General features: G+C 33.2%; 2 protein-coding genes across 2 annotated transcripts; one reads left to right on the top strand and one right to left on the bottom strand.

Moving 5' to 3' along the window:
- Positions 1–7,247: 7,247 nt before the first annotated feature.
- On the top strand, positions 7,248–8,020 carry CLUP02_01629 (uncharacterized protein; the record flags this gene model as incomplete). Its single annotated transcript, XM_049280668.1, has 4 exons — positions 7,248–7,576; positions 7,624–7,639; positions 7,740–7,920; positions 7,980–8,020. 4 exons carry the CDS (start codon positions 7,248–7,250, stop codon positions 8,018–8,020), a joined length of 567 nt encoding a protein of 188 aa, XP_049136625.1.
- A 77-nt stretch (positions 8,021–8,097) lies between these two features.
- On the bottom strand, positions 8,098–9,909 carry CLUP02_01630 (major facilitator superfamily transporter; the record flags this gene model as incomplete). The annotated part of the gene is made up of 4 exons (XM_049280669.1): positions 8,098–8,134; positions 8,206–8,245; positions 8,296–9,452; positions 9,503–9,909. 4 exons carry the CDS (start codon positions 9,907–9,909, stop codon positions 8,098–8,100), a joined length of 1,641 nt encoding a protein of 546 aa, XP_049136626.1.
- Positions 9,910–12,007: the final 2,098 nt, after the last annotated feature.

The raw sequence follows: 12,007 nt of genomic DNA on the forward strand, positions 1-12,007 counted from the left end.
ATAGCGGCGCATAAAAAACCTATATTTTACTAAGAATAGTAAACGAACTTAATTTATTATAAGTATAAAAGGATAACTTATATTAACTATAAATAATAAAAAGAGAATAAGTTAACTATAATTATAAATATATTAATTAAGAGACCGTATACTTCTTAATATATATTAATAATTAATAAGAATAACTATAATATAATATTATAAAAATTAGAAATATCGACGTTATCTTAGGAATTTCGTAATTATAAAAGTATAATCTATAGATAAATTAGATTATTAACTAGGTTTTCTAAGAAAATCTAGTTACTAAACGACTTAAAAAAAAAAGGGTTTAAACGGATTTCTAAGAACTCCTAAAGAACGAGAATAAATATAATATATAGCTTTTATTAAAATAGTAAAAAGCTTTAGGAAGTTTATAACCGGTATTAACGATTAGGAATCGTAACGATTCTAAATTATACTTAAAAAGTACTAAATATATATAAAACTATTTATAAAACTTAAAGAAATAGGATTATTAAAATATAATAGTTAGGATATAAAAATTAAACTTAAAAAAGGAATATAACCTGGGTTCTATTTAATATACTTAATAAATTAAAAAGAATAAGAGTATTTTAACAAATATATTAATAAGAAACTTGAGAAGGGATATATTTAACTATCGAATTCTTTTATTAAATTCCTCTTATTCTTTATATTAAAAAAAGAAAGAAAATTAAGACTTATTATTAATTATAAGAGACTTAACGAAATTATAGAAAAGAATTATTACCCCTTATTACTTATTACTAAGCTTAGAGATTTATTTTATAAAGCTAACTAGTTTATTATTATAGATCTCAAGGAAGTATTTAACTAAATTTAGATTAAAAAAAGAGACGAATAGAAAATAGTATTTTAAACTTATAAAGGACTCTTTAAATACCTCGTTATACCCTTCGGACTTATTAATATTCTAATAACTTTTTAAATAATAGTTAACTACGTATTTTAGAAATACGTCGATATTTTTATTATTATTTATATTAATAATATTCTTATCTTCTTCCCTAACTTCGAAATATATAAAAAATATATTTATATAGTATTTTAAAAACTCTAAAACGCTAGATTATATACCGAACTTTTTAAATACGAGTTCTATATATAAAAAGTAGACTTTTTTAAATATATTATTATACTAAGATAAATCTATATATAAATATTAAAAATAGAAGTAGTTAGGGACTAGCCTATACTATAAAACGTTAAAAACGTATAAAGATTCTTAAGATTTATTAATTTTTATTAATAATTCTTTAAAAACTATACTAATATAGTTAAACTTCTTAACAACTTAATATAAAAGGATACCCTATTCGTTTAGGATCTTAAGTATAAAAAAGTATTTATTAAAGTTAAGAATATAGTCGTTTCTAAACTAGTTATTATAATCCCGGACCTTTAAAAACTTTTTAAAATTAAGACTAATACTTCGGACTTTGCTATAAGAGCGGTTTTAAAATAATAAGATAAATAAAAAAAGCTTTACCTATATTACTTCTATTCTAAAGTATTTTATAAAATAGAATTAAATTAGTAAATTTATAATAAGGAACTAATAGCTATTATTAAAGTATTTTAAGAATAGAAACTATAGTTATCCGGAACTAAATATAAAATTATAGTTTATATAAACTATAAAAACCTTATAAACTTTATAACGAATAAGAATCTAAATAAATAATAAGTTAGATAGAGCGAATTCCTATCTAAGTATAATTTCTAAATTATTTATTAAAAAGGTTTAGAAAATAATAAAGTAAACGCTCTTAGTAAAAGACTTAATTATAAAGTCGCGGTCCCTAAAAAAATATAAGTTATTTTTAAAAAGGAAAAAAACGGTAGCCTTATATTAACTACGAAGCTCCTTATAATAACTAAAAAGATTAATACTAACTTAATTAAAAAATAATCCCTAAGCTTATTATAAAAATTTATAATATACCGGTATATAGTTACTAAGGAATTACTAAAACGTAGAAACGGATTCGTTAATATTATAATAAATTCGTTATATATATTAAAATTATAAAAGTAATTAAAAACTACGCGATTTATAAAAAAAATAAAAATAGCCTATATAAGCTTTATAATAAGTTATAACTATTATAACTACTAATAAAAGTATAGTAATTAATTATATAGGACTTTATTATTAAACTACTAAAGTCTAGAGAACTATTTACTAAAGTATAGTATAATAATATTTTAATTATAGTCAACCGACTTACTAAGTTCGTATATTTTATTCTCTATAAAGAATTAAATACCGTAAAAAACCTAGTATACGTATTTACTAAAGTTATACTGTCGAACTATAGTTTATTAAAAGAAATTATTTTTAATAAAAATAAGCTATTTATTTTAAAGTTTTAAAAATCCCTAATTTCGTAACTTAGTATAAATTATAAACTATCGATATTATTTTACTCGTAAACTAATAGATAGATAGAAAGGATTAATTAGATCCTTGAGATATACTTTTATTATTATATAAACTACGACTAGGATAATTAAATAGTATTTTTATTAATAGCCTAGTTCGTATATAATAATATAATTAATAAAAGTATAAAAGAATCTCCGTTTTACTTTAATTACGGATTCTAGTTAATAGCGTATAAAGAAATATAATAAGGATTATAAGCTATAAAAGTTATAATAAACGTAAATAAATTTAAAAAGATCTATAAATAAGCCTTACTAAACCTCGAGTTTATATAATAATATATAAAAAAGAACGCGGATAGATTAAGGATTAGAGAACTATTTTTAAAAAAGGGGGATAGTACTTATCTTTTTTATTATAATATTAAAATAAAATAACTAAATAATAAATTAAATTATAAAAAACTTAGACCTTTTGAAATTATTAAAAAAGTCTTATTAATTAATTACGAATTAAGATTATTAAATACGATATAATACTATCCCGTTTTCTATATTTTATTATTCGAACTTATATTAAGAGGATTATATATAAAGAATTATATTATTATTAAACTAAACTAATTAGAGTACGAAGTCGAACGAATTATTAACTATAGAGTTAAAAATAAAATATAAGAATTCTTTATTAAATAAAAAAACTACGGATATAAAAAAATATATAAGAACTTATTACGAACTTTTAAAACTTTTAATAACTTCTCAAGGAGTATTAAAATTAAAATTAAATTCAAAACTCTTAGTTATTACGGTATCCTAATTAATAATTTTAAAAGTATTATTAGCTTATATTTTATAGGCCGTTAAGGAAGTATTTTCGAAGTCTTTAAAAAACTCCTTTAATATAACTTAACTTTTTTTATATACTATTTATTTTTAAAAACGAAGACGCTCTAACTTAGATAACGACTTATTTAATTTAGCCTAGGCTTATTAATAAGCCTTAGCCTTTTTTTATAACTCCGTAGCCCTTTCCTAAAACCATAACTTTTTTATTTCTTTTTTATAATTAAAATAATTAAACTCCGTTACTAACTAATTAACTATACTTAGTTAACTAAAATTTATAAATAAAAACGTAATACTTACGAATATAAATAGTATTAGCGAACGTATTATATAAAATACTTAAATAATAATATATTCTATAAACCTCGGAATTAAAAAGAACTAAATAACGGACCCCTTACGAGTAATAATTTAAATAAGGTATTATTTTTATACTTTCGTTAAAAAAGCGAATAATACATAATAATTTATAATAAGACGTAGCTATTAAAAATTTCGATTTTTTAATTCGACCTAATATCGTATTAATATATTTTAAAAAAACACTTAATAATTCTCTAACTTAAGAATAGACGACCTATTTATAAGCCTAGAGGACTAGACTTTTAAAAAGAGAAGCTAATATTACGACTTAATACGTATAATAAAGTTAGGGCCTTGCCCTATAGGACCTGCGGCGGCTATTATATTATATATATAAAAATACAAATTTAAAATAACTCCTCTTAAAATAAAAGAACTATAAATAAGTTACGTAACTACAATTATATAATAAAATAAAGAACGAATACTTATAAATAAATAAAACGAACGATTATAAATAAATAAAACGGACGACTATTTAGTAAATAGTTAAATAATAATAAATAAAATATTATAAAGAATATATTTAAGAACGAGACTTATATATAATATAGACTTAAACTAAGCTTAAAAATAGATTTTTTATAGCTTCTTTAGTAATTAACTTAGTATTAGATCTTATAATCGCTTTTAGCTATTTTTACTAAGAACCTCTTTTAATAAAACTACGATCGATTACCAGAGCTTTACTTATTTTATAACTTATAAATATAGTTTTAAAAAAGCTATTTATAACTATAATACTATTTACTTAGTACTCGTAGCCTTAACTTTTATTAATATACTTATTACGACTAGCTAGCTATAATAATCTTATAATAAAATCGGATTATTTTTTATTTTAAAATACGTTATAAAATAACCTATTTTATATAAGTAGTTATATAATATTAGTATTTTAAATAGCTTAGTCTTTTAATCCTTACCCCCTAAGTAGCTAAAACGAGCTTTTTAAGTATTATTAATATAAAATATCTAGATCTAAAGTACTAAAGCTAAGCTATATTTAATTAGTTATTCCTTAACTAATATAAAAAACGTAAGTACTAAGTATTACGTATTAAAATTATATTAATAAGTAAAAACTAATTTTTAAATAAAAAATAGGATAAATAAGGCTTATATTTTAAAAAGACTAAATTAACTTTCTTTTCGAGCTACTTAATAATAACGTTCTTAAATTCGCTACTAAACTAAAGGGTATAATCGAAACCCGAGTACTAAATACTAACTTTTTAAAAAAGAGCTTTTAATATAACGTTTATATAAAAGTTCTTAATAAAACCGATATTATAAAAAATAAAATACTCTATCTTAGGCCCCTTTAGTTTTATAAAAATATTATATATAATCCTCGTTCCCTTAGTAATAATAAAATAAGACGCCGTTTTAGAATTTATATTCTCTAAGCTATCGCTTTATTAAATAAAATCCGGCTCTAAAAGTAATTAATTATTAATAAGGTAAATAGTATTATAATTATTTATAACTATATTCTTAAAAAAGAGGTATAAGTTAATAAAGGGGATAAAAAAAATAGTAAAATTACTATTCCTATTTACCTCTATACTTAGCTTAGAAAGTAGACTAATATTAATAATTATAACTACGATATTTAAAAAGTAGGTTCCCTTAAAGTTCTTTTTATTACTTAGCTTATTAGTTTTAATTATTTTTTTAAAATAACCTCGGTTACTATTACTCTATTTAAAAAGGGGTTTTATATAAATCTAGCCTTTTTAAGTAAAATCGGTATAAAAATTAATATACTTTTCTTAATTTAAATAGGAAATTATTTTCTAAGCGTCGTTAGTACTTAGCTAAATATATTCTAACTTCGTCTTATTTATTAAAATAAGCTCTACTTTTATATAGTTTATTAATTTTTAGTAATAGGTTCCTTTATAAAAGTAGTTCATAAATAAGTTAAGAGTCGCTTCGTTTTATTTAAAAAAATCTAAGTAACTTATTAATATTACGAATATTATAAGGGTTAATCTACGACTTTTATTATATACCGCTTTTTTATATAAAAAGTCGTTAAAAATCTTAGTATAATACCCTATATTAAAAATCGCTTCCCTTTTTCGTTCTAGTTTAATAATTTTAATAAGCTCTTAATTAAATTAGTTTAGGGTAAAGTAACGTATAGTTATATAAAAAAAAGTTTTTAAAGCGAGGGTTCCCTAGACTTTAAATAGCTTAAGCTACGTTACTTAATAATAAGCTAAAAAAAAGTCTTTAATTTAAGTTAATAAGCTAATACTAAAGTTTATTTTATTTATAACCGCGTTAAATTCCTTTTTTATAATTATAAATAAACTAAAGTTACTTAGTATATACTTTTACTTAAGAACTTTAACTACGATATAAAAGGAGTAGTTTAAAGAATTAATAAGCTCTTTTTTCGTATTCTTTAAGATTTTTTAAATAATTATAAGGGAGATTTAATAATTTATTAATTTATATAATCTCTCTTTTTATAAATAAGAAATCGTTTTAAATATAGTTTATTAAATAAAAAAAGCGTATTCTTTAATAAAACGTACTTAATTCGCTATTATAGCTTTTAGTTTTATTAAAATAACTAATTACTTAATTCGATCGTTTTTAATAAAGGGTTCGATTATAATTTTACTTTCTAATTATTCGGTTTATTATTAAATAAACTCCTTAAGTCTTTATTAGTATTTAGTCGAGGCCGTTTTATATATTTAATTTTAAATAATATTTCGTATTTTAATATACTCCTCAATTAAAAGAATAGACTTAATAAAAAGAAACGGATTTAATAAAAAAATAAAATTATCTGAGTTTAGTAAGTCCTAAACGTCCTTTAATTAAGCCTTAACTCGTAAAACAAAGTATTATTTAGGCTAATCTCGCTAATAATTAAGCTTTTATTTAAAAATATTAATAGTCTTTTTAAAAAATATTAGTTCGTTTAAGAATAAGCTTAATAAATATAATAAGAGTTAAATAATATTATAAAAAAAGATATAATAAAACGTAGTCCCTAAGAAGTAATTTTTTAAATAAAAATATAAGGGTCTAAGTTAGAGCTAAGTTTATAATTATTATAAAGTTATTATAGGGGTATTAACGTATATAAAAAGAACGGTTATTTATTAAAAATAAAAAATAAGTACGAAGCTTGCTTTAATATAGAGAGTACGAGCGAAGTAGGCCTCGGTAATTATATAACCGAGGTCACGTGACGTGCGGTAAGGCCATAGATGGTTAAAGCCATCACGATAGGTTCAAAGGTTCTCTGGCTCTACCTTTATTCGTGGGGAGAGTAGGGGGCAGAGATCAGGCTTTCCCGGTGCTACATGAAAACAATTTGCGAGAACCCATGTTCGTTTGCTTTGTTAACACACAGATCGCCGCGTTTGGTACGACCGTCAACCTGCTGTTGGTGTTTTATGTGCTACCACGCTTATAAAAACCCCGGAGACCATGAATTAGCAGTCTTTACCTCCCCATCCCCTCGGCCCCAAACTCGTCACTCGAGCACTGGGCCCCATCATCCTGGTATCTACATTAGCCGCCAGTGAAATTCAAAGCCGGTCTCAGATCACAACGATCTAAAAGAAAAAATGTCGGATTCCTCTGACTCGGGAGACGAATCATGCTCGACCTTGTTGGACTGCCCACAAGATTTCGAACTACCTGCTGCTTCTTATGGAACGTTTCCCACCCAAAAGAATGCATCATCGCAGAGACAAAGTCAACCATTTCATCGAAGCTGGGCCGCAGGGCCTTGTGTGAAGTCTCCGCAGCTCTACCTTGTGGATGCTGAAGAAGCCACCCACAGATACAGATTAGTTCCAGCAGATATTGAGGTCGGCCAGAGACCAGCATCTACTTCCTCTACTGATCCCTCTTATGAGATATCGGAAAGCAAGGAGCTATGTGCTTGGGTGATGTTCGTTATTTTGGTCGTGGTGGGATTCGTATGTCTGACCTCTTCAGATCCTCGACTGGGATGGTCAGCTTAATATGAGTAGGTAGAGTTCAACCAATCAACCAATCAAGCCCTCAGAAAAAATACAAACATACACTGTCGTCCTGATGTTCTAATTGCCTAGATGCAAAAAGCTCAGCCCCTAACACAGGGAGCCTACGAAAGATCCGAGGAGACTCTTACCAGCCTCAGGTGTAACGATGCAAGGATTTTTACAAGAACAATACGGGACTCGAACCCGGGACCTATGCGTGCGGAGCTATTCAATCAATGCGATGACATTCCCCGCTACGACACAGGCCTTGGTGACAGAATGAAGCATTTTTGTTCATCATGTGGGCATCGAGGCTGTGTCACGTAACAGGGATAGTAATCGCACCTCACAAAGTGCCCGTCACGTGCTGAATCACGTGTCTATCTCAGATATCGTGTATATAGACCTTCTCCTTTTGTCTATTTCCACTTTGATAGTTAAGCCACTTTTACCACACTCCGTATGCCCATTGCTGCGTGCCATAACTCGTGACAGGCTGGGTGCAGGCGGAATAAACAGAATATGCCTACTAAGGAAGGAAGGAAGGAAGGCCCACTCTTGTGCACCTTCTCCGTCGAATACAGTGAACACAAGGTCTCATATGTATGTCAATTTTGTCAAAAGTAGATCTACAGCTCTTTCGTACCCGAGATCTGAGCTGATTTATTGTTACCTCCATCGACAGGAGCTTCCGATTGAGCAACTTTGGCGTTCTCCTCGTCCGAAAAACCTTGGGCACTGATGGCTGGCTCATACCCGTACTCTGCCATCTGTGGATGTCGCCTATCCCACCACAACATACCCAGCTGAGTAAGAATTGTAGCCACGGTGAACGCAGTTGTAAGAGGGAATCCGATAGGGTATCTTGGAGCGTCTGCGACGCGAAAGGCCCCCAGGGGTATAGTCGCATGGCCAATGTAGACGACTGTGACAGTCAAGGCCACGATAATGGAACGAGCCTCGGGCTCCTTTCGGAGTATCTCAGCCATCCATGCTATGAGCGATGGGCCACCGGCGTTGGTGCCATACGTGAGGAAGTAAAACGCAAGGATGACTTTGTGATCAGACGGCCACCCGCATAAGACTGATAGACAGATGCCGTGAGCTGCGGCAGAGAAAATGCTTATCTGCCAACGCCAACGCTTCCAGTCGGAAAGCCAGTTGAGACCAATATTGGTGACAATTTGCAAGGCGTACCCACCCAAGGGCAGGATGTTGACCTGGTACGTGTCATAAACGCGGTTGCCGGCTGAGTCTTTGATGCTTTCGAGGTACAGGACAAAGTAGGAATTTGCCCTATGAGCCCAAGCCCCAAAGGCAAAAGAGAAGAGGTAGAAGTACGTGACTGGATGAACGATAAGCTTTCGCAGCTTTTGGCGGAGTACGGATGCCGGAATGCGCTTGGATGTGTTGACGCCAGAGTTTCCCATCCTCTCACGAGCCAGGCGTTTCTCGTTCTCAGTGAGATAGATGGCGCGCGTATTCGCTGGCGAGTCGGGCACGGTGACGAAGGCTATGAGGCCCTGGCCCACTGTGACGGAGCCGGCGATGATGAAGAGCCACTGCCAGCCGGCGAGGCCATGAACACCGTTCATGTCGCGAAACAGAGCTGCTTGCAGAGCACCGAGGAACATCGCGCCGGCAACGTCACACACTGTGAAGCAGGCGACTCGGACGGCGAGCTCGGCGGGGGTGTACCAGTTGAATATGAGGGCGACGACGCTTGGCCAGAAGGCAGACGAGAACAGTCCGAGGAAGAACCGGAGACCGAAGATCGTTTGCGCATTCGGGGCTTTGTATGTGCTGCGCTAGTGGTGAGATGGCGTTCGATAAGAAAGATGTTGGAGACTTACAAGAGTACCAGCAGCCCCCAGCTCATCTCACAGAATGGAAGGAACATTGAGGGACGGAATCTTGTCTGTATCAACTGGCCAGGTACCAAGCCCAGAGCATACCCAATTGAGAAAAAGGTATTGAATTCGACAAGCTCATTGCCGTATAGGCTGAGGGACTCTCGCATGCCGGAGACGTAGGCTTGGGTTGTGGCAGACTGATCCATTTCCTTCATGATGCCTGCTAGGAACATCCATGCAAGCAGCATGACGTCTAGTTTGAAGACTAGGACATTTCTAGGGTCGCGAAAGTACGGAATGATCTTCGAGATGTGCTTAAAGATGCCTTCTTGTGGGGGGCCATAGTTGATGGGTTCCTCGGTCCCAGGCCTGGGTGTCGACAAAGTCACTGATGTGGGTTCGCCCATTGTGGCTTCAGTGACATTTGCCAGCAAGCAAAGACTGAAGACCCCCGAAATATAAGAGGGTGGAAATGACCTCGTGAGCGAGATCAGGAAGTCTTATCTGGTAAAAGACGAGGCGCTGCTTCATGACTATATAAAGAGCCATCTCGGTTGTATTAGCTAAAGGAAACCATCATTGCGATTCAAGTCGTCAAGGAAAAGTTGGGCGAATTCTTCCGAATGAAGTGATTTTCGATGTCGCGATCCAAAAAGATTGCCATCCCGCGCCCAGGTTGCAGGTGCTTGAAGACGCCAAAGTCTGGGCAAAACCCACCAGGTGTAAGGCAAACGTTGCATTAATCGCCTCCCACCGCACTGTCAGTCCAATCACCGACGGTAACGGAGGCCGCGATGTGGGAGCGGGCGAGAGACCGGGGGGTTCCGTCGGGGTTGGGTCCAGATAAGCCCCTGCCATTCAGCTATTGCGTGACCAGAGATCCAGACTGCGACATCTCTCACCCGTGCTTAGTGCCCGAAAGACGAGCGATGTGTCACCCGCTTTTGGTAATTTCTGTCGGGATGGCGGCGACGGTGCGGTTGTGTGGGTTACAAGAGGCTATTTATTGGACCCTGGCGATCCTTAAAACTCATTGGCCCTCTGACGGCAGCAGTTGGAAGTTCTTGGTGGATAAGGTAGCCAAATCATTTGAATGGTAAGGAGAAATATTGCGCTTCCCAGGCCTTATCTTTTACTCGCAAAACAAGTTCGCTTTACGATCTATCCCAGCTAGGTGCGCTCGTAGGCTTCATCCTATGCCGAGGCTTTCTCATCAGTTAACAGCGTTGCGATTGACACGAAGAAGAATCGTCAAAGCCGAGGCGCAATGTCAGCAAATCATCAACATTATTGAGCCTACAATGCATTCAATTTCTTCTTATTCTTATTTGTAGATGTGCTACGTCTTCACGTTTCAAGGCATTTGGGGCTGAGGAGAATGCTTCCATGGAATTGTCAAGCATACCCAGCCGTATCAGCGCATGAGAGACTGGAGCTGTCAATTTCTTGTAAGTGCATATGAGGTGGACTACTAATACCCTAGAATTTGGAGAACTGGAATATTCTCTTCCTGAATTAGGAGACGGGTTTAACGTTCTCTTCCATCAACTCTGATTGTGTGATGAACATTTAGCCAAAGCTTTGATTTGAAATGACAACACGCGAGCTCTTATCTCATGAACTTCAATTTATCAATAGTCCTGTTCGGACCTAGGAAACCCGGCTTTTCCGGCGGGGCCTGAGCGAAGGGAGAGTGAAGACACGCATCGGTGTTCCAGAGTGGTACGAGTTTGCTCCGTGGAGGCGTCTATATTTGTTTTGCCAACTGGCGCTAGTCTCAGGCCCACGCGGTCAATTCGAGCCAGTGACCCTTGGCTAAGACATTGGACATCCCAGCGCCGCTGATGTATCACAGAGCGTAAACAGAATTTCGACCGCGTAATTCATGGGAGAGTAAAGACACGATCAAGTTTATTTGCCTATTACAAGCTCAACCTCTCGAGCCGAGCTTTTCTTCATTGCGGCGATCGTGCCTCGGCTGATGTAAAAATGAGAATTCTCGAGGCTCAACTTGACGCGTGCATCGAGCTGCATCAAGCTGTGAGGGTATTTTGGAGAAAAGCAAAGAGTTTCACGAAAACACGGCTTGCGTAATTTCTTTTGGTCGTCACCAAGCTAGGGAAGTGTTCGCTCGTGCCGCCACAGCGGGATTCTGTCAAATCTCCAACGCCTTTCCGCAGAGTCAACGTGCTTATTCGCACATCAACTGTCAATATCACAGCTAGCGCGAATTGGCGACTAAGAGAGGCACCCCACCGTCAACACTATTCGCCGTTGACTAGCTTGACTTGCAAGCTGACCATGCGCACCAGAGACACTTGTCTCTTGATTGCCTCGTACAAATGCCGGAAATCCCGAGCAGGCGCATGTTCTGTGCAAGGGGCACGTGGGAATACACCAACCGTTGTTCGCTTGAAATATGCAGCACGCCTTCGCATTGTTGCACACGTGTGATTCGAAAGGTAATCAACCTCCTGCCAGTCTTGATCGACCTTTCCATCTCAA

Source organism: Colletotrichum lupini, chromosome 1 (genome assembly GCF_023278565.1).
Source record: "Colletotrichum lupini chromosome 1, complete sequence".
Lineage (NCBI taxonomy): Eukaryota > Fungi > Ascomycota > Sordariomycetes > Glomerellales > Glomerellaceae > Colletotrichum > Colletotrichum lupini.